The sequence below is a fragment of the Aquarana catesbeiana genome, linkage group LG01, assembly GCF_042186555.1.
Source record: "Aquarana catesbeiana isolate 2022-GZ linkage group LG01, ASM4218655v1, whole genome shotgun sequence".
NCBI lineage: Eukaryota > Metazoa > Chordata > Amphibia > Anura > Ranidae > Aquarana > Aquarana catesbeiana.
The window spans coordinates 523,317,567-523,343,660 of NC_133324.1; the positions used below are offsets into that span (position 1 = coordinate 523,317,567).

Below are 26,094 nucleotides of genomic sequence, written 5' to 3' on the forward strand. Positions count from 1 at the left end.
CATTCCAAGATATCACTCTAAGGGGGGCCATACTTGTAAGTGGGCAATTATCACGACCGCTCCATCCTCCGGACCTCCACCCAGACCCAGGCACATATCCAGTACACCTGATTCACTATCAAGTACATTTCCTACTCCTAATAAACAGGTCAAATAGAAGTCTGTCATATGAGCATCAACGCAAACATATTTTATGGTGTACCGTTGAACAAAACCCCTTCCCCCCCTCCCCACGCAACCCCTTAAACTCAGGTGCGTTTGATCACCCAAACAAAGCATGACTTTAAGTCCTTGGGAGGCGATGCGCCAACAGGGCGCCTTGGAGGCACAATAAGAAAGCCCACAAACTGTTTAACAGTCGTGGTGTCTGCCAGCTAAACCTTATCAAGGTAAAAACATAAAAATAGAAAAAGGGGGAATCAGTTCCCCTGCGGAAGAATTATGTCCCTTATATAATAGAGGAGGTCCCTCCATCACCGACCGTTACCCAGCCGGCGATGAAGGTGCACCCGGGTTCAAAAATTGAAGGATCCCTGTAACCAATTCCCCAACTCCCTCTTAACAGAATGTGGGTAGGGGATTCCTCTGCATGAGTTAGAGTCACGAGGTGCATCGTCGATTCTCCTGTGTAATATAAACATGTGTCACACCGTGAGCGGTGGTGCATACGTACGTCATAAAGTTCTGACCAAGAGTATCTTGTTGCATTAAAAGTCCATCTTCAGGAGGAGTAAAGGACCGTGTGTTAACGGCATCAGTGACCGGCTAATTTCCAGAAACCAGCAGGGTAAAACAAATTAAAAGTGCGTTGCCGCAAACAAAAACTCACCCACTGGAATATGCCATTCAATGCGGCCTTTTGCTGCACAATGCAGTCACTGGTGTTCATGTATGTCTCAAAGGTCTGGTCAGCAGTAGCTTGTCATATGCAAGTTCCATAGTAAGTAGTAGTTATTTTGCCTCAGCAATGGTGTCGGTTAGTTCAGGTGGTGTGTTCATCATGACGTGATCACTGGTTGATATGTATATCTCCGATTTCCACTGGAAAGAGAGAGCAGGTAGCAATGAGGGCCCATTTTCAGCGCTGTGGAATAGTGTCCAGCCAGTTAGCAGCTTCTTCTGGGACAGTAAAGAATCTGTGTGTTTCTCCGTCTTGGACCCGTAGACGGGCCGGGAAAAGCATACTGTATTTGAAGCCTCTTTTGCGCAGCTCTTGCTTCACCTGGTCAAATGTTTTGCGCTGTTTTTGCGTCTCGACAGAGAAATCTGGGAAGATCATCAGGCGGGACCCCTCGAATCGCAGTGCTTCCATCTTCCTACTTTCTCTCAGCACAGCATCGCGGTCTCTATAGTTCAGCAGCCGGAGGATGAGCGTGCGAGGTGGCGCCCCAGGAGGCCCCCGAGCCGCCAGCATCCTGTGGGCGCGCTCCACCGCAAAGAAGGGGGAGAAAGCCGCCTGGGGGAACAACTGACGTAGAAGGCGCTCGGTAAATCCAGCTGGATCAGGATCTTCAGCCTTCTCAGGGAGGCCAATAATTCGGAGGTTATTCCTCCTGTTGCGGTTCTCCGCGTCTTCCGCACGATATTCCAATGCCTTTACTTTAGTGGTGAGGGTTCGGAGAGCTGATGTGTGTTCACCCAGCACGTCTTCCGTGTCCCCCACGCGGCGCTCCACCTCCGACAGCCGGGTTCTGAATTTGTCCATATCCTTACGAATAAGACCCATCTCCAGCTGTATTTTATCAATTTTGTCTGTCAATGTAGTTTGGCAAGTCCCGATCGCCTGCATCAGCGCTGTGAAGTGGTCTGCGTCTTGAATCTCAGGATCCGCTTCCTCGGTCTGTGACGCCATATTAGCCGTCTTGTTACTATCAGCTTTCCCGCCACGGGGAGTATTGCGGGCTGTAGAGGGCTTCTTGTGGGCGGCGGAGCGGCGATTGTAGGGCATACCAGGTCTGTAAGTTCAGAGCTGTGTCTGGGTGATTCCAGGTTGTGAAAATCCGCAGGGAAACAGGATTATTAGCCGGCAGGGTGCTGGAGCCTCTCAACTATGCGTCCATCCCGGTCGCCATCTTGGACACGCCCCAACGTTGTCTTTTTTAATGAATTGTTGGTGGTATTTTCTATTTTTCTATTTAAATTTTGTGATTAGTGTATATGTGATTTGCATTCAATAAACTTTATAAATTTGCTATATTGCCAGTTCCTCTTTGAAGAATTGCTTTCTTTGGAATTGCTTTGTCAATTTCTCCCCTCCCCTTTTTTTCTATCTGCTGGTGTTGGTCCACTGTTTTATTAAGTCCAAAGTCAGCGCAGCCCTCTACCAGGAAATTCTAGAGCACTTTATGCTTCCCTCTGCTGACCAGCTTTATGGAGATGCTTATTTCATTTTCCAGCAGGACTTGGCACCTGCCCACACAGCCAAAAGTACCAATACCTGGTTTAATGATTATAGTATCACTGTGCTTGATTGGCCAGCAAACTTGCCTGACCTAAACCACATAGAGAATCTGCGTGGTGTTGTCAAGAGGAAGATGAGACACCAGACCCACTTATGCAGACGAGCTGAAGGTCACTAGCAAAGCAACCTGGGCTTCCATAGTACCTCAGAAGTGCCACAGGCTTATCACCGCCATGCCACGCCGCATTGATGCAATAGTTCATGAAAAAATAAGCCCCGACTAAGTATTGAGTGCATACTATACTGTACATGGACATACTTTTTCAGTAAGCCAACATTTCTGTACTAAATATCCTTTTTTTTTTTTTTTGGTCTTATGTAAGATTCTAATTTTCTGATACACTGAATTTTGGGTTTTCACTAGCTGTAAGCCATTATCACAATTTAAAAAGAAATGCTTGAAATATATCACTCTGTGTGTAATGAATCTATATAATATGAGTTTCTCTATTACAACTGAAATACTGAAATAAATAAACTTTTTGATGATATTCAAACTTTTTGAGGTGCACCTGTACACTGTACATCTATTGGTTCCATCATATCACACTTTTCAGGTCAAATATACTCAGCTGACCTTCTTATAGTAAGATGCTTTTTTTGAAAGGAGGTTTGCCGGCATCAGGGAAGCTTAAAGCAAAACTTTAAAGCAAAAAGTTTAAACTCCTGTTTGGGTTAACCACAGAACACAGAAGTGGGCTACAGTTGAGAGAAATCTTGTAAAATGCTGCCAGGAAATATGAGGACCAATATTACAGCAAAATTCGTAAGGAGATTGAATATAGAAACAAATGCGGAAAAACAAGGATTGCTTTCCAGAAGATCTGTGAGATCAAAATACATTTCATACATTTCAAGTATGTATGTGTAGTTAAAGATGTCCATGATGGAACTGAGATTAAACAAAAGTTAGAAGGAATACACCTTTATAACAAGGATATCACTAGCCAAGACCCTTTTTTGAAAGCAACTATACAGAAAGGCCTGATGATGGAAGATGAAGTTGGACTGGCATAGAGATTACTGACCACAGGTAATGATGACATTGCATTAGAATAGCTAAAAGCAACTGAAGAAGACTCAGTCATAGTGCTGAGGGACATATGCCAACAAGTCTGGAAAGCCATGCAGTTTAGAACAGATCTGTTTATATTCCGAAACCAAGTAAGGAGGTATGAGAGACTACACAAGCTTTCAAACCATTTCTCTCTAAAAAAAACAGCAAGATTATGCTAAACATTCAACCAAGACTAGAACCTTACATTGAAAGCTAATTATAAGATGTACAAGCTGGATTTGCAACCCCAATTCCAAAATAGTTGGACGCTGGGCAAAATCTATATAAATGCAATGATTTGCAAATTGAACAGACTCATATTTTATTTACAATAGAAAAATATAAGATCATTTTCAAATTGATGTCAGCAAGATGTACCAAAAAAATTGGGACAGGGCCATGTTTACCATGGTGTAGCATCCCTTCTTCTTTTAACAACACTCCAGTTGCTGGAGTTTCGGGGAGAGAAATGTTGCCCCATTCTTGCCTGATATAGGATTCTAACAGCTAAAGAGTCTTGAGTATTTATTGTAGTATTTTCCCTCCCATCTTTCAGGACAGCCACAATGAAAGACCTTGGCTCCTCCTCTTCCTTTGGAAACACTGCACCAGCCCCCATAAATTTTCACCTCCCCCTGCCAGCCTCAGTTATTTTTGTGTCCCCCGATGGGGAGACACTGCGCTGGAACCAGGCCCAAGTCAGTCAGAGAGACTGGGGGCTGTATATTTCTAAAGTCCCTGGTAAGGAGACAGGGGTTCTCCAGGGCAGCGGCATGGTACTCACCGGCCGCATCTTTGTTTGCCTCCCCAGCTTCACCGAGCGCAGGTGGAAGTCCAGGGGCCCTCTATCACAGCCACAGGGCTGTTGACAGGGAGACATCTCCGTTCTTCCTGTACAGCGTACAGGCCACAGTATGGAACCAGGCGGGCCCGATGGCAGGTGACGTCATTTCCGGTGGGGGGGATGTTTTCCCTTTGACCCGCGACTTCAGGTTCCGGGTCACGGGACTGATAGGGGGCTGGGCAGGGGCTGGAGATGAGTCGGAACACAGCACAGGCGGTGAGCAGACTCCACAGGCAGCGCCACCAGCATGTCGGAAGCCGATGCTCAGACAGCGCTCAGCGATGCCAGCTCCAGCCATCCCAAGGTAAGGGCACCCTGGGGAAGGGTCCTCTCTACCTAGGATTTCCCTCTAGGTGGTCAGAGGGGGGGGGAGACCAAGTCCCTTATTTTATAGGGAGGGGCTAGGTACTCCCCATGGTTGTATCTCTGTGTGATCTCTTATGGGGATACTGATTGGTGTTTTCTTTGCATGTATGTATGAAAGCTACTGAGAAAAACGTCACGCATAGCTCTAAGAGAAAGTGCGCCTCTTGTAGGGTTACCCTAGGGGAGGCTTGGACGAAAATGCTATGTAAAAATTGCATTGATGCACTGGTTAATGAAAGGGCATCAGAGCAGGAGACAGGGTTAGCAGCATCAGTTAAAGAGTTGTCATCAACTTTTCAGTCCTTTAAAACCCCGTTTGAGGGGTTACAGTTTCCCGCTAATCCCTCACCTGCATCACAGAGTACAACCCCGCCTCTTGCACAGGGCTCTGCATCATCCCAACCAATGGCCACTGCTTCGGCAGAGGAAACTCCAGGGCCTTCCAGAGAGGAGGCTAGGGAAGAACCAGACAGTGCTACCTCCGGTTCTCAGGACGAATCGGAGGGAGAGAACCAGGACGGGGAGTCCAGAAGACCCTCAAGATACAAACTGTCCCTTGATGAGGTAGAAGAACTTTTAGGGTCAGTTTATACCACCCTGGGTATCCAGGTAGACAAGAAACCCCTATCTCTCCACGACCAAACGTATAAGGGCTTGGGAGAACAGAAAAAGAAGGTTTTCCCAGTCCACAAGGTCCTGGTTGAGACAGTCAAAAAGGAATGGCAGGATCCTGAGCGTAAGCCCTTCTTTTCCAGGTCCCTGAGCGTAAACCCTTCTTTTCCAGGTCCCTGAAGAGAAGGTTTCCATTTTCGGATGACCCTGCGTCAACTGGAACAAGAACCCCAAACTGGACGCAGCATTCTCGCAAGTTTCCAGAAAAACAGATCTGGCCTTCGAGGATTTAGGGGCACTGACAGATACCATGGACAAGAAAATTGATTCCCTTCTAAAAAAGACCTGGGAATCAACTCTGGGAAATCTGAAACCAGAGATGGCGGTCACAGTGGTGGCTCGTAACCTCGAACATTGGCTTACGCAGATTTAAGCCCACATTGAGGCAGGTACGGCAGAAGAGACCATTTTGTCATCCTTTCCAACTATTTTGCGAGGGGTAGCATATATAGCGGATGCTTCTGCTGAGTCGGTTTTCATGTCTGGCAGGACCGCTGCACTAGCCAACTCAGACAGAAGGGCCCTCTGGCTCAAAACATGGCCAGGCGACGATGCCTCTAAGATTAAATTATGTGGCATTCCTCTGACGGGGGACCTTCTATTCGGCCCAGGTCTGGAAGTGGTATTAGACCGCACAGCCGATAAGAAAAAGGTGTTCCCGGTGAAACGGAAACCCCCAACTCAAACCAAGAGGGGGTTTCATACACAAAAAAGAAAACCCCCCAAGCCTGAAGGAGAAAAGAAGACTTGGGGCCAAAGGGGTAAGGGCAAAGGAGGAGCGATTTTTGACCCTCCTGAGCAGCCCCGTAAAAACCAATGATCCACTGGTCACAGTGGGAGGAAGACTGGGGGCCTTCTTTCCACAATGGGAGGCAATTTCTCCCAACCATAAATAAAGAATGGGGTGAATGGCGCTCCCTTAAGGGGGGTGTGTAAACTATATGTGAAATACCAGTGCTGACACGCCACTATATTGTTATACTTATAGTGATAGATAATTTAAATCAACCCCCTGTAAACATAATCTGTGTAACTACTAATTATTCAGTGCAAAGTCCCATTGAAACAAACAGTAAGTGGATATACAACCATCAATATAAATAAAACATAACATCCGCATATATACTGAGGTAATCATCTGTGCTAATTGGATATACACCCATCAATATAAAAGAAGCATAACATCCGCATATATACTGAGGTAAACAGCGATGCTAAGCGTAAGTGCAAACGTCCCAAAAACTATAAAATATAAATATAAGTAAAAAAGTCCAAAATCCTCCAAAAAATAATTAAAGGTGTAAACGAATTTAATAGTATCAAAAAAGTTCCAAACAATCAGGTGACTCTTGTGCTCAGAAGAAGATCCCTGACTTCTGTGCTCCCCCTATGGCTCCCCACTCACCGACTCCATATACCCTTGCCGGGGGGGACAGGCAATATGGGATATCATAAGCCGTCTTTACAGATGGTATCCTGTAGTCACTGTAGAAGTGGTTCTCGTTCACTTGTACCTGCTATCCCAGGACATCCAGATCAGTCATCTGTGCACCACAGCCTCCGTCATCACATCAAAGAAGGGGATCACCAGAGGTCAGTCCTCATAAGAAGAGATATCATTCCATAGTGTAGTTTGTATTAAAAAATTGCTTTATTAAAAAAATGCTGCCCTTAGGGAATGAACTAAAAACAGCACTACACCATGTGTATATGCGATACCAGGAAGAGCCTTCCCGCAGCGTGCGGTCCAGCTGCGTTCCAAGCTCGCTAGCTCCGTACCCGGAAATGACGTAAGTGCGTAGCCCCGCCTTATGCATTTCGTCATCGACGGTTTCAAAGGCGCCACCTTTGAAAACATCGATGACGAAACGCATAAGGCGGGGCTACGCACTTACGCCTGTCACCCCTTGCAGATAAATCTGTCACAGGGGCACCTGTGGATCATTCCAGTGATTACCACAGACGCAAGTGGCAGAGGCTGGGGAGAACACTTGGGTTCTCAGTCGACACAGGGGACGTGGAAAAAAAAGGAACTCAAGAGGTCATCCAACTGGAAAGAACTGAAAGCAGTGGGATTGGCACTCGAAGCCTTCAGAGGGGGGAACTCCTGGGCCAACATATCCAGGTGCGTTCGGACAACTCCTAGGTCATTGCTTATATAAACAAGCAGGGTGGCACGAGGAGCGGAGTCCTGTTGAGCCTAGCAACAGAGATCCTGAGCTGGGTGGAAGCCAACGTGCTTTCCCTTTCGGCAGTGTTTCTAAAGAGGGAAGAGAATGTAGTGGCCGACTTCCTCAGCCGGAAACAACTGAGAGAAGGCGACTGAGTCCTCAATCAGGAAGTTTTTGACCTTATAGTCAGATGGGGCCCCCCAGAGGTGGACCTATTTGCTTCAAGCAGCAATGCAAAGACCCCATGCTTTTTCTCACTAAACAGATGGGAAAACGCTCTAGGAGTAGATGCCCTGACTCAAAGCTGGCACTTCAAAACTTGCTATGCCTTCCCAGCTCCGGTTCTACTTCCGGCTGTGCTAAGAAAATTTCAGTTAGAAAACACCTCTCTAATCTTAGTGGCTCTACACTGGCCCAAGAGGGCTTCATTTTCGATCCTCAGGCAGTTAGCAGTGGAACCCCCCTGGCTCCTTCCGCTTCGAAAGGATCTCCTCTCACAGGGCCCAGTTCTCTGTCCCCAGGTTCACCGCTGGAACTTAGCGGCCTGGCTTCTGAAGAGGAAATACTAAAAACCAGGGGTTTTTATGACCAACTAGTAGCCACCCTTCTCAATAGTAAGGAGGAGGAGAGGCGCCAAATCTACCAAAAGGTTTGGGGGTGCTTTAGAGAATGGTTTTAGAGGTGCAGAGCCCTATAGCAGTCTTGGAGTTTTTGCAATGCGGAGCAGATAAGTGGCTAGCCACCACTACCCTTAAGAGCCATGGCTCATCGCATATTTAGAGAAATCCCTGGCCACCAACCCCTGGGTGGTCAGATTTTTCAAAGCTCTAGCAAGACAAAGGCCAGTGCAGGATCCTTTCTTCCCTAAGTGGGACCTTTCCCTGGTCTTACAAGCCCTAACAGAGCCTCCATTTGAGCTTTTAGAAAATTGTGCTCTAAAGGACTTAACTTACAAAACAGTTTTTTTGGTGGCAGTGACCACTGCAAGGAGGGTCAGCGAAATTGAGTCTCTTTCAGTTAGACCCGCCTTTTGTGTTATTTTTTCGGATCGTGTCGTTTTTAAGACTGAACCGGCTTTTTTACCAAAGGTGGCTTCAAGATACCATAGAAGCCAGGAGGTAATTCTGCCCACTTTTTGCCCTAATCCCTCAAGTGATAGGGAATTTAGATTCCATACTTTAGACGTAAGGAGATGTATCCTACGGTATTTAGAGCTGACGAAGAGTTTTAGAAAGTCAGACTCTCTGTTTATTTTGTTTGGTGGTGCATGGAGGGGGTAAAAGGCATCTAGACGAACCATTGCCAGATGGCTCAGGGTAGCCATTAGCCAGGCCTATCTGGCAGGTAAAGAGGCTCCCATGGGAATTAAAGCACACTCTGCTAGGGCTATGGCAGCTTTGCAGGTGGAAAGAGCTGGAGCAACGCCAGAGCAGATTTGCAAGGCAGCAGTTTGGTCCAGTTATACCACCTTTGTGAAACATTATAGAGTGGATCTGGTATCGGCAAATGAGCAGACCTTTGGGCGAAAGGTTCTGCAAGCCGTTGTCCCGCCCTAAAGTGGTAAGTGCTCGCTTATCCTCTCATTGTGGATGTCCTGAAAGATGGGGAGGGCAAATTAGAGTTACGCTTACTGGTAACATCTTTTCCAGTAGTCTTTCAGGACAGCCCTAGTTACCCACCGACATTTTTCTGGGGGGGGTCTTGAGGAAGACCTAAACGCAGGCACAATAGTAATATGTGATGGTATGTTATTAACGTGTTCTTGTGTCTCCCCAGTTGACTGGAGGTGCTCTAGAAAAAACTGAGGCTGGCAGGGGGAGGTGAAGATTTATGGGGGCTGGCGCAGTGTTTCCAAAGGAAGAGGAGGAGCCAAGGTCTCTCATTGTGGCTGTCCTGAAAGACTACTCGAAAAGACGTTACCGGTAAGCGTAACTCTCTAATTTTTCATTTTAAGATGCTTCAAAAATTTTCAATATAACTAAAAATCGAGCAGTCAAATTCTTTGCTAGAAAAGATCTTCAAAAGGACTGTTGTGTCTGTAAGACCAAAGGTCAATTGTCCAGGCTATGGTATTTTTGTTGCTTTCTATGGATGTGAAAACGGAACAATAAAGAAGTAAGACATGGAAACTATTGATGCATTTCAACTTTTGTGTCAGCAAAGAATTCTACAAATACAATGGACAGCAACTAAAACAAATTAATCCTTCAACAAATGAACCCCAAATTATCACTAGGTGCCCAGATGACTACGGTGAAGCTTAGACATATTATGAGATGAACCGACTCACTGAAAGAGACAATTATGTTTGGAAAAGTTAAAAGGGAAATAAAAAGACAATCGGCAATAAGGTAACAGAATACAGATCATCCCGGAGCAACGTTGTCCATGTAGTCACTAGTCAGCATTAACTTGTGCACACTGGATAGGATGAAGTTGTATGCAAGGGCAAGTATTAATCTAAATGGTATGTATACATGGCAGATATATCCCATTAACACATTTTAATCATTATTTTAATACATTTTTTAACTTTTCTAAGAATGGTTACTATTCTATTACTATTCTATTATCATTGACTCACCACACATTACTTGTCCTCATCCTTTTTTCCTGCCTTCCCTCCCTGTGTTTCTTTTCTTAAGCCCTTTCCCCCTTTTTTTTTTCTTTTTTTTTTTTTCGTTTCTTTACTTCTTCCTCTTATCCCTTTTACCCCCCCCCCCCCTTTCCATTTTTTCTTTTTTTTTTCCTCTCCTCACCCTACTCACCCTACTCCAAATCAGCTGGAGCCATACAAGGCCAGAAAAAGCACTTCTTACTCCATTAACCACTTGCTGACTGCCCTATAGCAGTTTTACTGCTACAGGGCAGCAGCTCTGTACAGGATCACATGTATGTGATCCTGCACTCCGCCACCGGCGGGCAGCTTCTGCTGTGATTCTTCACAGCAAAAACTAATCTGGGGGTACTGGGCACTCTATGTACTCCGGCACCCGCAGATCGTCGGTAGACAACACAGAATGGGGATCTGTAAACGAGGCAGATCGCTGTTCTGACAGGGGAGAAGGGATGGATTCTGTGATCCTGCGAAGCAGGGACTATAATCCATCTCTTCCCCTAGTAAAAGCAGCACATACAGTACACAAAAATACTGGCTAGGCACACAGTTAACCCTTTGATCGCCCTATAGGTTTAACCCCTTCCCAGCCAATGTCATTAGTACAGTGACAGTGCATTTATTTTAGCACTGATCACTGTGTTAGTGTCACTGGTCCCCAAAAAGTATCAAGTGTCAGAATGTCCGCCACGATATTGCATTACCTCTATATAGTTTGTACATGCTATAACTTTTGCGCAAACCAATCAATATACGCTTATTGGGATTTTTTTTTTTACCAAAAAATATGTAGCAGAATACATATTGACCTAAATTTATGAAGGAATTAGATTTTTTTTTTTTTTTTTTTTTTATTGGATGTGTTTTATAGCAGGAAGTAAAAAAATTGTCAGTCTTTTTTCATTCATAGCCCAAAAAATAAAAAATGCAGTGGTGATCAAATACCACCAAAAGAAAGCTTTGCCGGGAAAAAAAAATGACATAAATTTTATTTGGGTACAGCATTGCATGACTGGGCAGTTGTCAGTTAAAGTAACGCAGTGCCGTATAGCAAAAAATGGCCTGGTCATGAAGGGGGTAAATCTTCAAGGTCAAGTAATTAATATTAAAGCAGTATTAAACCCAAAAATGAAATGTAATGTTTTTCTGCTTACCAATCCCTAAATGCAGCAGTTGCATTCATTTTCTTGTTGGGCTTTTTTTTTTATTTTCCCCTGGAGAAACACCAGAGACCTCTTTGGATAGCAGCATTGTCTATCTAGGAAGAGGGTAGTGTTGGATGCAGTACAAATTTAGATTGGCTTTACTTTGTTAGTCAAGTCCAACTCCCAACTAACACTGTTTAGGCAGTTATAGCAGTTTTTTTCCTTTTTGGTTTTACATAAATAAAAGCTGACATTTGTAAGTACCCCTGTTGGTGGTAACTGGTTTGTTTCAACACTCTTACATCTTTGCTGGACAGTTTGGTCTGTTAAAAATTGTAAAAATAGCAGACTTGAAAAAAAAAACAAAAAACGAATGCAGTAACAACATTTAAGAATTGGTTTTTCATTCTGTTTTGGAGTCTATTACGGCTTTAACCTCCGTCAGCTGGTGACAGACATTGTGTAGAGATTTACAGGAGTCCATAGACTAAATTACCATTTCAAGAAAGGCAAACTTTAGGAATAATACAGGAAAAAATCTTAGTGTATGTCTGGGGAAAAAAAAAACATATTCAGTTCATCTCTGCAACATACTATATGCCCATTTATTTCTTTAAAAGCACTGTAAGTACAGAAAATTACCTGTAGACCTGTCAGAAATCCAGTATGCGCCTAACTTCCTGGATGTGTTGACAGCATTGTGTTATAGCTACTCTAAAATCTCCACATCCTTTGTCAGCCCCGCCTGCCAAACTACAGAACTCTACCTACCAATCCCCATTCTTTTCCACATGTATACATTGATTTCTTTCCAAAACAAGGAATGCTGCCGCCTTGACTCCCAAGAGCCTACCCACACAGGTAGTGTAGGAAACAGTCTGTTGGCAGAGGTAGTTTTGGGGGTAACGTTTACATTAGTAGGAACTGAGCTGTTAGCAGCTGCCACTGTAAGAAGCCTAGTGATGTCACTGGGATTAATAAAAGCTGTTTCTCACCTTAGGAACAATGTAAAATAAACAAATAATGCTAGATATGCTCTATAGAGGGGCAGAGAGGCTTGGGGGTGGGGGGACATTTGGGAAAAGCCTGTATAAACATTTTAGTATCCCCAAAAACATCAATTGAATATTAGTATAGCTATGGATGTTACTGATTACAAAGCATAGTTTATACCTTGTTTGGATGAATCCTCTGTTCCCCTTTAATGGAACTATGTTAATACTGTCAGTAGAACCTGATTGCCTCACACTTAACTGGTATTTATACTAGCTTTATATAAAATACATTTAATGTTTAGGCCTGATGTCTCTAATTAAGGTGTATGTGTTTTACCTTTCTGCTATGGGCCTGTTTATTCTGTTTATTATTTTATATATATTTACTAAACCCTCAACAGTAAAATCAGTGGGTTAATCCTCCACATTGTGTAAAAAGGCTGTTTGATCCTATCTTCTCTTATCCTCCCCTTCTTTTACTGTCCCCAATCCAACTCCAGATAGTACAGAGCCTTTGGAGTCTGCACATGCTCAGTTTAGTGTGTATTGCTAGAGAGTTTTTTTTTTTTTCCTGGGAGGGTGCATGTGATTAGCACAGGGCAAATTGGCACTGTCCAGACAGTGGGTCAGGGGTCTTGCAGCCTCATAGGACAATCAGCGTAGAATGAAAACTCCTACAAGCTTTAACCAGACACTGAAAGAAGTCACAAGACTGCTATATACTACATGGTTACATAGTAGGCGAGGTTGAAAAATGACGCAAGTCTATCAAGTCCAACCTATGTGTGTGATTATATGTCAGTATTACATTGTATATCCCTGTATGTTGTGGTCCTTCAGGTGCTTATCTAATAGTTTTTGAAATTATCGATGCTCCCCGCTGAGACCACTGTCTCTGGAAGAGAATTCCACATCCTAACCGCTCTTACAGTAAAGAACCCTCTACGCAGTTTAAGGTTAAAACGCTTTTCTTCCAATTTTAGTGAATGGCTAAGTATCTTAAATTCCCATTCGCAGGATGTGGGGTCACCAGTACGGTATTTGTGCATTTAAATCATATCCCCTCTCCAGAGAGAACAAGTTCAGTGCCCGTAACCTTTCCTCATAACTAAGGTCCTCCAGTCCCTTTATTAATTTTTTCGCCCTTCTCTGGACTCTCTCCAGTTCCAGCACATTTTTCCTGAGGACTGGTGCCCAGAATTGGACAGCATACTCCAGGTGCGGCCTGACCAGAGTCTTGTAGAGTGGGAGAATTATTGTTTTATCTCTGGAGTTAATCCCTTTTTAATGCATGCCAATATTCTGTTTGCTTTGCTTGCAGCAGAATGGCATTGCATGCCATTGCTGACCCTGTCATCTACTAGGACCCCCAGGTCCTTTTCCATCCTAGATTCCCCATAGGTTCTCCCCCTTGTGAGTACATTGCATTCATATTTTTGCCACCCAAATGCATTATTATACATTTTTCTACATTAAACCTCGTCTGCCATGTAGTTGCCCACCCCATTAATTTGTTCAGATCTTTTTGCAAGGTTTCCATATCCTGCAGAGAAGTTATCGCCCCTCTTAGCTTAGAGATTGAACTGTTTACCCCATCCTCCGGGTCGTTTATGATCGTTTACTGCTGAGAAATGGTATTTAGCAGTTTATATTTACTAAAATAATTGCATTTCCATGTTCTGTGTACTGTGGGAAACCAGATATAGTGAATGCGCGGGGTCATGGGTTTAGTAACACTTCAGCTCCGGAAAGGTTTACCCCCTTCATGGCCTGGCCATTTTTCTTTCTCGTACATCACGGGGACACAGAGCCTCAGTAAGTACTGATGAGTTATGGGTATCACAAGGTTATTGGACACTGGTCACACCCTAGACAGGAAGTTCAACCCCCTATATAACCCCTCCCCTTACTGGGGATATCTCAGTTTTTTCGCCAGTGTCTTAGGTGTTGATCACGAATAAGATGTGCTGTGCTAAGCTCCAAAGGAGTATCCTATACTGGGGCAAGCCATGCAGCCGGATCCATTCAAAGTGCTTTTTTAGGCCAAATTGGATGGTACCCGGGCCTCGTGTCCGAAGAAACAAGGTTTTACCTGTAACGCTTCTCTTTTTAGAGAGCTGGACCCCGAGATCCAGTATTTGTTTTTTTCAGCCATATCCCTGGTGGGGTGCTTTATGGGGCCAGAACTGCGGATCCTCCTATTCAAGGGGGCCCCAGTCTCTGAAAGTTTTTCCAAACGGAGCCCACCGTGAGAGGTGAAGATTGGGTCTGTATAAACAGAACCCTGCAGCTGGATAAGGTAAGGGAGACTCCTCAAGAATTTTTTAATTCTAGTAGGTTTCTCCTTTAAATTAAATGTATGCTATGCCTATTGTCGAACAGCGGTAGTATACCGCATCACCACCGCCGCCGCTACTGTTCGGCAGGTTCCCCATCCACCGGCCCTTCTCTCTCCTCCACCCCAGCCTCCCCTCCATGCTTGTCCCGAGGATCGGAGCCTCGGGTTGCGCGGGAAAGCACACGTTTTTGAAAAAAGCGAGGGGGGGTGGTCGGAGGAGGTGGGGGCAGAGCATTAACGCAACGTCCAGCGCGTTCAACCGCCCACATCGCTGGCTACACAGGCTATAAAGTGCACACTTTTTCAGGTGCACACAGCCTATGGAGGGACACAGAGCTGACGGGAGCATGTGAGGTGGGACACAGGCATTCTCCCAGGCAGCATTTACTTAAAACACTAGACTGGGCATTGGTAGCAGCGGCAGTTGCTGAACTACATCGCTCAGCAGTCAGTGTTTTTTTGTGGTACCTCCACCTTTTGTTGCTTTGCACTATGGGTAGAAGAGGTACAAATACCCTGAAAACCAGAGGCTCTAGGGGATCTCCCTCAGGCTCTGAGGACCCCCCTTCTGCAGCACCTTCCCCCCCTTAAGGACCTGGGATGGCTGGCCAGGGAGAGCCGTCGGGGTCAGGGGCTGCATCTGCTTTTGGCACTTCAGCCCCTGTATACATTACGCAGGAGGTTTTTTCCTCAACCATTAATGGATTAGAGGAAAGATTAATGGCCTTAATCGCATCTTCACTCAGTGGAAGAAAACGCACTAGGTCTCCCTCTGTTACCCAGGGCCCTCAAGCTGAGGAAATCTGGGGAAAAAGGAGAGGAATCCCTCTCAGAGGATCGGGATTGGACTGATGATTCCTCTTCTGAGGAATCAAGTGGAGAGGGACCCTCTTCAGCTTCTCAGGATGAGAAGGTGTTAGTGCAGATTCTTGCTGGATTGGTCCGCTCCACATTTAAGTTGCCTGTATCTGAGTCAGTTAAAGAACCCTCCTCTTCTTTAGGTTCGCTGAAACCTCCTCAAACAAGACATGCTTTTCCTGTTCATAGTTTACTAGAAAAGCTCATTTATTCTGAGTGGGATCACCCAGATAAACATTTTTTTCCGCCTAAAAAGTTTTCAACACTTTATCCTATGGAGGAAAAATTTAGAAAAATGTGGGGTATACCGGCAGTTGACGCCGCCATTTCCTCCGTAAATAAAAGTCTGCCTTGTCCTGTCGACAATGCTCAGATGCTTTGGGATCCAACTGATAAAAAAATGGAATCCCTGTTAAAAAATATTTTTTCCTTAGCGGGTTCAGTAGCTCAACCTGCAGTGGCAGCGATGAGTCTGTCAATACTTGAGAGACCATGTTAAACAGGTCTTCAAAGTTCTACCTGAACAGCAGGCCCTGGGGTTGGCCAACCTTCCAGCGGCTTTATGTTTTGCTGTTGATGCAATCAGAGATTCTATCATCCAAACCTTTTGCTTGGGTTGGTACATATGCATAGAATCTTATGGTTGAAAAATTGGTCAGCCGAATCACCATGTAAGAAGCTTCTGGCTGGATTTCCATTTCGTGGTGCAAGGCTGTTTGGAGAGGATTTGGACAACTATATCCAAAAGATCTCTAGTGGGAAAAGCACACTCTTACCAGTTAAGAAAAGGAGTAAACGTCCCTCTTTTAAACAGGCTCTTTCCCCAGTGCCAGGAGCATCAGCCTCCAGGTAGTCGCGACGGCCTCCTCCGTCAGGCTCAAGAAATAAATTTCAGAGTCGACCCCAGGGACAAAAGAAGTCCTGGGGGAAGAAGTCTACTAGACAAGATGCTAAAGCCTCTTTATGAAGGAGCGCCCCCGCTCGCTCGGGTGGGGGGGAAGACTGCTACAGTTCTCAAAGCTCTAGCAGGAAGATTTCCAGGACAGATGGGTAATCTCCACGGTAACTCTAGGTTACAAACTGGAGTTCCGAGCATTCCCCTCTCCTCGTTTCCTCAGATCGAATGTCCCCAGAGATCCAGAGAAAAAGCAGTCTCTCCTTCTAGCGTTAGAGCGACTATTGTCGCAAAAGGTCATCGTGGTGGTTCCCACGGAAGAGCAGGGATTGGGGTTTTATTCAAACCTTTTCACGGTTCAAAAACCAAATGGAGATGTCAGACCCATTCTGGATCTAAAGGATCTAAACAGATTCCTAAAGATTCGATCCTTTCACATGGAATCAATTCGGTCAGTAGTCTCCATCCTACAAGGAGGAGAATTTCTGGCGTCAATAGACATCAAAGATGCGTACTTGCATGTACCCATTTTCTCTGCTCATCAAAAGTACTTGCGCTTCGAAGTAGAAGAACGCCACTTTCAGTTTATAGCCCTGCCTTTCGGGCTAGCCACTGCACCTCTGGTGTTTACAAAGATCTTGGCTCCTCCTCTGGCCAGATTAAGGGCCCAAGGTATAACTGTCATAGCATACCTAGACGACCTGCTCTTGATAGACTGGTCGGTAGCCTGCCTGAACCAGAACTTGGTCACCACAGTCAACTACTTGGAATACCTAGGTTGGATTCTCAACTTAGAAAAGTCTTTCTTAAAACCAGTAAGAAGACTAGAGTATTTGGGCCTGGTCATAGATACAAGCCAAGAGAAGGTATTTTTACCTCAGGCAAAGATCAGTGCCTTAAAAGAACTTATTCAGGTAGTCAGGACAAAAAAGGGTCCTTCTGTTCGCCTTTGTATGAGGCTGCTGGGAAAGATGGTGGCTTCATTCGAAGCCGTTCCCTATGCTCAGTTTCATTCGAGACTGCTGCAACACAGTATCCTGTCTGCCTGGAACAAGAAAGTACAGGCATTAGAAAGTACAGGCATTAGATTTTCCGATGCATCTGTCTCCTACAGTGCGTCAGAGCCTCAGTTGGTGGTTAATACCCGAAAACCTGCAAAAATGGAAATCCTTTTTACCGGTTACCTGGACAGTGGTAACAACGGATGCCAATCTTTCGGGTTGGGGAGCAGTTCTGGAACAGTCTGCGGTCCAAGGGGAATGGTCCGAAATCAAGAGGACCTTACCCATCAACATTCTGAAGATCCGTGCGGCGTATCTAACCCTAAGGGCCTGGACTCTCAGGCTACAGTGTTGCCCTGTCAGGATCCAGTCTGACAATGCCACAGCAGTGGCTTATATCAATCATCAAGGAGGCACCAGGAGTCGTGCAGCTCAGGGAGAAGTGAACCAGATTTTAGTCTGGCCAGAAAAGCATGTACCATGCATATCGGCAGTTTTCATTCCAGGGATAGAGAACTGGCAGGCAGACTATTTGAGGGGAATGGTCTCTTCACCCCGACGTCTTTTGGGCCATATGCCAAAGATGGAGGGTTCCAGATGTAGATCTCTTTGCATCCAGGTTCAACAAAAAGATCGACAAGTTTGTGGCAAGAACAAAGGATCCTCTTGCATGCGGGACAGATGCGTTGGTGATTCCGTGGCATCGGTTCTCACTGATTTATGCATTCCCTCCTATTCTGCTACTACCATGGCTCCTTCGCAGGATCTGGCAGGAGAAGAAGTCGGTACTTCTGGTAGCCCCAGCTTAGCCCAGGAGAGCTTGGTATGCAGAAATAGTAAGGATGACAGTGGGTTCCCTGTGGACCCTACCGTCACGTCCAGACCTGTTATCTCAAGGTCCAGTGTTCCATCCTGCCTTACAAATGCTAAATTTGATGGTTTGGCTATTGAAACCCACGTTCTGAAGAGTCCTGGGCTTTCAGGTCCTGTGATCTCTACCTTAATCAATGCAAGGAAGACAGCTTCCAGAGTGATTTATCATAGAGTTTGGAAGACTTATGTATCCTGGTGTGAAGCCAGGGGTTGGCATCCCAGAAAATATGTCATAGGTAGAATTCTTGACTTTCTACAAATAGGATTAGAAATGAAGCTGGCCTTGAGTACCATCAAGGGCCAGGTCTCGGCCTTATCAGTATTATTTCAACGGCCACTTGCTTCACATTCTTTGGTCCGAAACTTTATACAGGGGGTGACGCGTCTTAATCCTCCGGTTAAAGCGCCCCTAAACCCCTGGGACTTGAATTTGGCTCTGTCAGTTTTACAGAAACAGCCTTTTGAACCAATACGTCAGATTCCCTTGGTCTTGTTGACAAGAAAGTTAATTTTTCTGGTAGCCATTTCTTCAGCTAGAAGAGTATCAGAATTAGCAGCCCTTTCCTGTAAAGAACCTTATTTAATCATGCATAAGGATAGAGTGGTATTGCGCCCTCATCCTAGCTTTCTACCGAAAGTGGTTTCAGATTTCCATCTAAACCAAGATATTGTTCTGCCTTCCTTTTTTCCAGATCCCTGTTCTACGGAAGAAAGGTCACTACATTCTTTGGATGTAGTAAGGGCAGTCAAGGCCTATCTGGAAGCAACTGCTCAAATTCGCAAAACGGATGTTTTGTTTGTACTGCTAGAAGGTCCCAATAGAGGACAGGCAGCGTCAAAGTCTACCATTTCGAAATGGATTCGACAAATGATTATTCATGCTTACGGTTTGAAACAAAAAAATTCCACCTTTTCAAATCAAGGCACACTCCACAAGGGCTATTAGTGCTTCTTGGGCGGTGCATCACCGGGCCTCTATGGCTCAAATCTGCAAGGCCGCAACCTGGTCTTCAGTCCATACATTCACCAGATTTTATCAGGTGGATGTGGGAAGGCATGAGGATATCGCCTTTGGACGTAGTGTGCTGCAGGCAGCGGTACGAGGTCCTCAGGTCTGATTACACCCTACGTTGTGTGGTCCCCTCCCCTCAAATAGCATTGCTCTGGGACATCCCATCAGTAATTACTGAGGCTCTGTGTCCCGTGATGTACGAGAAAGAAAATAGGATTTTTTATAACAGCTTACCTGTAAAATCCTTTTCTTTTGAGGTACATCACGGGATACAGAGGTCCCGCTCCTCTTCTAATATACTTATATTGCTTTGCTACAAAACTGAGGTATCCCCAGTAAGGGGAGGGGTTATATAGGGGGTTCAACTTCCTGTCTAGGGTGTGACCAGTGTCCAATCACCTTGTAATACCCATAACACATCAGTAATTACTGAGGCTCGGTGTCCCGTGATGTACCTCAAAAGAAAAGGATTTTACAGGTAAGCTGTTATAAAAAATCCTATTTTTGTGATACTACTGTGTTAATTTAACTGATAATTGTGTGGTCATGCAACGCTGTTCCCAAATAAAATTTGTCCTTTTTTTTTTCCCCCACAAATGGCTTTCTTTTGGTGGTATTTGATCACCTCCTGTGTTTTTGGATTATAGTGCAAAAAATAAAAGACCACTTTTGAAAAAATAAACAAATATTTTTTACTTTCTGCTATAAAACATGTCCAATAAAAACATTGAAAAACTTTAAATTTCTTAAAGTGTAGACCAATATGTATTCTGCTACATATTTTTGGTAAAAAAAAATCCCAACAAGCATATATTGTTTGGTTTGCGCAAAAGTTATAGCGTCTACAGACTATGAGATTTTTTTAAACTTTTTTTTTTACTAGTAATGGTGGCGATTAGCGACTTATAGCGGGACTGCGATATTGTGGCGAACATTCTGACACTTTTTGGGGACCATTCACACTAATACAGTGATCAGTGCTAAAAAAAATATGCACTGCCACTGTAGTAATGACACTGGCTGGAATGGAACTAACATCAGGGGCGATTATAGCGAAAAAAAAACGCTATAAAAAATAATTCTAAACATTATTATGGAGATCTGGCTTTAAAACTAAAAATATTATTAAGGAGATCACAAGAAATAACAAAGAAATAAGTCTGTCAGAATATTAGCAGCAAAACAACTTCATTCTTCTAGCATTATAAAGAACAAAAGAATGTGCTGCATTAAAACATCCAAAAATATACAGCGTGATGAATGTGTTATCTCCATTACGAACGCTACTTTTACCAGACCGAGCGCTTCCGTCTCATACTTGATTCTGAGCATGCGTGTTTTTTTGCAAACAGACAAACGGAATTTCCGATAGGAACTTTTTCCGATGGAAAAATAGAGAACCTGCTCTCAATCTTTTGCTAGCGGAAATTCCGCCAGCAAAAGTCCAATGGAACATATACACGGTCGGGATTTCCAGCCAAAAGCTCACATTGGACTTTTTCTGGCGGAATTTCTGATCGTGTGTACGTGGCATTGGTCAGTGAATGGCTGTGCAGTGGGGGCATGTCAGGACAAGCCTGATCATTGGAGGAGGGTACACTTAGTTCCCAACATAGCTAGAGAACTGACCACGATGTGCTGTCTTGCTTTTGTGGTCAGTTTTTTAATAGGAAAGCAAGGGGACTAGCTGGAACACCAGGGATTTCACATAAAGGAAGAAATACAAAGAGAATAGGATACTTTTTCATACAAGTATATGGTACATAAAGCACATTTCAGGAATATAAAGTGTTGGGGTAACAAACGCTTTAACTGAGGCAAGTGAGGCCTGCAGTTCTTTAGATTTTGTTCTGGGTTCTTTTATGACCTCCTGGATGAGTCGTCGTTGTGCTCTTGGAGTAATTTTGGTAGGTCAGTCTCTCCTGGGAAGGTTCACCGCTGTTCCATGTTTTCTCTATTTGTTGATAATGGCTCTCACCGTGGTTTGCTGGAGTCCCAAAGCCTTAGAAATGGCTTTGTAATCCGTTCCAGACTGATACATGTCAATTACTTTTTCTCATCTGTTCTTGAATTTCTTTAGATCACAGCATGATGTGTTCCTTTTTGAGATCTTTTAGTGTGCTTCACTTTGTCAGACAGCTTCTATTTATGCAATTTCTTGATTCAACAGGTCTGGGTGTGGCAAGTGAAATTTTAACTCATTCATGATTTAGCAAGGGCAGGGGAGGAAATTACATTTTCACATAGGGCCAGACAGGTTTCAATCAGGAAAGGGGCACTGTATCAAGCCATTGGGTGGTTTGTTCCTTTTATCTTTTGAAGCTTTAAAATTTCTAGAAAACCCCTTTGGCCTCTTGCACACGATACTCCTGTTTGAGCATTTACTTTTTCAGTTTTTTTTTGTACGTATTTGCACGCATTTTAACGTTTTTTGTTCTGCACAATATGTAAATTGGCATTTGCACACATTTTGTGCGCAATGGCGCCAACTTGTGCACATGAGGTGTAAATTACTTGCCAAGAATGCACGGCTCTTGTTTATGCGCCTGTGTGCATAGGCATATTACAATTAACGTGCTGTATTTTAGCTCAGTAAAAAAGAAAAAGCTGTACTGAGCTTTTTCAAGCTGCAGTGTGCAAGGGTTCATTATCTGCTTTGAGGCTGCTTTCACACCTGAGCGTTTTCAGCTTGTAAAACGCCTGAAAAACGCCCAACAAGCAAAATCCTATTCATTTAAATGGCCCCTGTTCACAGCTGAGCGTTTTGTAGCTTGAAACAAAACGCCTGAAGCTCAAAAAAGTACATGAGCTTCTTTTTGGGCAGATTACAGGCGTTTTTCTGCTTTTTACATTGGTAACTTTTTGACCTGTGCAAAATCGCTGTAAAAACGTGCAACTTTCTGCCTGAAAACTAAATGCTCAGGTGTGAATGCAGCCTGAGAGATGTTTATCTTGTGTTTTTCATTTTAACCAAAGCTGCAACTTTTTTTTTTGTCTGTTCTAGTGAGCTGATCCAATTGGTTTATGCTAATAGAGCCTGCAATGTGTGGTTTAAGATATAGTAGCATCTTTTGTCTGCCTACATGTTTTTCTGATTATAATAATTGCACTTTATTATGATTTTGCGCCTGTTTTTTGATACAGAATGTTTCTTGTTGTTTTCACAACTACTGCATCCGTTATAGAATGGGAGGTATTCCAGCTGTGAGTGGAAGAGGGGAACGTCTGTTACTGTACATAGGAATTATTGACATATTGCAGTCGTTCAGGTATATTAATACCTTTATTTACCATTTGCCTATAAGTAATTTGTATTTTGCTTGTTTCCATACCTTAGCAGAATTTGAGATCCTACATAGTAATGTGGTTTTTATGATAGCATGGCACCATTGTTGTGTAATAAAAATGGCAACCGATCATACACAGGAAGCTGACTCAATGAGGTTAATTTACTTAAAGCGGAGTTCCACCCTAAAGTGGAACTTCCGCTCATCGGATTCCTCCCCCCCTCCGGTGTCACAATTGGCACCTTTCAGGGGGGAGGGGGGTGCAGATACCTGTATAATACAGGTATCTGCACCCACTTCCGGGTATAGCTAGCCGCAGCTAGCCGCAGACTCCCCGCCCACCCCCGTTGTGTTGTGGGAAATACACAGTTCCCACAACACAACGGGGACCAGTGTAGACGCGCAGCGCGACTCGCGCATGCGCAGTAGGGAACCGGGCAGTGAAGCCGCAACGCTTCACTTCCTGATTCCCTCAGTGAGAATGGCGGCGGCAGCACCCGAGGATCGAGGGACGGCTCGGTCTCGGGTGCCGACATCGCTGGACCCCGGGACAGGTAAGTGTCCTTATTTTAAAAGTCAGCAGCTGCAGTATTTGCAGCTGCTGACATCTAAAATTTTTTTTTTTTAGTGAAACTCCGCTTTAAGAATAAGAAGAAGCAATAGATGTTAGACTCCTAATTGCACCTAATAGAAACAACTAAGACTTTGACGTGGAGAACGGAGAGGCACCATCAAATAGGTGAACGCCTATTAGTAAATGTCAAGTCCGTATAGTCACTTTTTCATAATAGAAAATACTAAACGTGGTCTCTAGAGAGTGTAGAACTGCAGGATTTAGCCAAGATCCTGTTTGTGCGTGAAAAGAAACAATTGGCAAGTGTGATTTATTGTTTAGCTACTTTCAACACTAGAGATATTAATTTTCTTTCCTGTTTTGTAGTGTTCTACAAACTAATGCATTTTTAATGACCGTTAGTAGAGTAATGCATACTTTTTCTAATGTTAAACATATCTATAAAAATTTGTTATATCTCTAATACAGGGGTAGGCAACCCCCGACACTGGTGCCGCAAGCGACACACAAAGCCTTTTTTGCCAGCACTCGACCCCCTCCCCGTCAGTAGAAGAGCGCAGGGAAGTGTCAGTGAGCCACTAATGCATTCCAATTTCAGAGTTCCCCACGCTGCACCTGCACTGAGGGGGAGGCACTATTCCTCCACACATTGTAAAAGATTGAAAACATTGTTTGGTTCTCTAACTTTGCTGTAGCTGCAATCATCAGCTTTTGTGATGGGCAAGAGATTGGGTGCAGTTCTGCTGGGGGGGGTTCCTGTTTCCAGGAGGAAGAGGACTGTCATTGGCCACTGCTAAAGCCAATCACAGTCCTGCTTGCCGCGCCCACCATCTGGAGGAAGATGACTCGCTTGGTTGCCACTACCAATCTTAGAAGGGATTTCACTGTGATTGAGAAAACCACAATCAGGTGACGGTTTGTGGAATTACTGTTGAGCTTCTGGGAACTTTGTTGAAATTATTCCTGAACCTTTGCATCACTACTGAACCCCTGCACTCTGTGTCCCTTTTAAGCCAGAGCCAGTATTCAACACAATGAAAATCACACCCAACTTTTCCTGTGGCGCAGTGCGCCACACTTTTTCTCAGCTGCGGGGGCCCAACTTATGATCCTGCTCACAGGCCCACTGCTTTCAGAAAATACCCTTGACCTGAGCTCATCATTGCGCATCCATTCCAGATGCTTGTATGTGACATCACATACAAGCACGTGGGCTGGAGGCGAGAGTTGGATCAGCAGGATGAGTGTGCCAGGACAGGTAGATGTGTCTCATCTCTGCTTCCTTTCATCACTTTGCATATCACGCATATCATAGATGAGAAGTGGGTACAGCGGTGGAGCAGATGAGCAGGGGGTACAGCAGTGGGAAAAATGAGCAGGAGGGTACAGCGGTGGGGCAGATGTGCAGGGAGGTACAGCGGTGGAAGAGATGTGAAGGGGGGTTCAGCAGTTGGACAGGAGAGCAAGGGGTGTACAGTGTTGGGCCAGATGAGCAGGGGGTTCAGTGTTGGGCCAGATGACCAGGGGGTTCAGTGTTGGGCCAGATGAGCAGGGGGTTCAGTGTTGGGCCAGATGAGCAGGGGGGTTCAGTGTTGGGCCAGATGAGCAGGGGGGTTCAGTGTTGGGCCAGATGAGAAAGGGGGTTTAGTGTTGGGCCAGATGAGCAGGGGGGTTCAGTGTTGGGCCAGATGAGCAGGGGGGTTCAGTGTTGGGCCAGATGAGTAGGGGGGTTCAGTGTTGGCCCAGATGAGAAAGAGGGTTCAGTGTTGGGCCAGATGAGCAGGAGGGTTTAGTGTTGGGCCAGCTGAGCAGGGGGGTTTAGTGTTGGGGCAGATGAGAAGGGGGATCAGTGGTGGGACAGGAAAGCAGGGGGGTAGAGCAGTGGGGCAGATATGAAAGGAGGTGTATTGGTGGGACAGATGAGCAAGGGGTTACAGTGGTGTGGCAGGAGAGCAGGGGGTTACAGTGGTGCAGCAGAAGAGCAGGGGGAACAGAGGTGGGGTGGGAGAGCAGGGGGTTACAGAGGTGGGGCAGATGTGCAGGGGGTTACGGAGGTGGGGCAGATGTGCATGGTGTTACAGAGGTGGGGCAGATGAGCAGGGGGGTTACAGTGGTGGGGCAGATGAGCAGGGGGGTTACAATGGTGAAACAGATTTGCAGGGGGGACAATGACCTGAGGTGTGGAGTTGCAGGAATTGGGGCTGATCTGAGGTGTGAGAGAGCAGAATGTTAATTTCTCACTACTAAAGTAGTTTACAGCATTTACTTTATAAAAAATCCTTTTCGTGATCGAGGGTTAACATTTTTTTGTTATAAAATTTGCACGCTCAATTTCTTTGAAAAAAAATCGGCACACTGTACTCAAAAGGTTGCCTACCACTGCTCTCTAGTATATGACAAATAATTCAAATTTTATTAGAATATCTACTTATAATTACCGTATATATTTTATTCTTGAATCATGGTACTACTATATATTGTAGTTAAAGCTATGGGCAGCACATTGGCTTAGTGGTTAGCACATCTGTTTAGCAGCACTAGGTTATATGATTTCCAATGGCATAGTTCACACCAGTGCGGTCAGTTCCAGAAAAAAAAGTAGAACATGCTGCATTTTTCTTGCACTGGACTGTACTGCAACTTGGTAAAACGCATCAAAAATGCACCAGAATGCACTGGAACGCATAAAAAAAACACCAAACAGTGGAAAAAAGGAGAAAAAGCATCTGGAAAGCATCCAAAAATGCACCAGACGTGTCAAAAGCACATTAAAAACGTGCATGCGGAAATGCATCCGGAATGCATTGGTGCAATGCGTTTTTGTGGTGTGAAACAGCCCTTAGCCCAAGCAAATGACTTATGTTCTTATGCGTCAGCATATGACTGGATTGGTGGGGTTTAGGGACGCTGACTGGGGAAAGTATGTTA

The 26,094-nt window shown here is 44.7% G+C and overlaps 1 protein-coding gene across 7 annotated transcripts in view; it reads left to right on the forward strand.

The window, feature by feature from the left end:
* Positions 1-26,094, forward strand: part of PIP5K1C (phosphatidylinositol-4-phosphate 5-kinase type 1 gamma) — a 501,728-nt gene that overhangs the window by 194,549 nt on the left and 281,085 nt on the right. For all 7 annotated transcript variants that reach the window (XM_073594381.1, XM_073594347.1, XM_073594399.1 and 4 more), the window contains one exon: positions 22,491-22,574. In XM_073594381.1, coding sequence (XP_073450482.1) covers positions 22,491-22,574 — 84 coding nt within the window. The remainder of the gene's footprint in view (positions 1-22,490; positions 22,575-26,094) is intronic.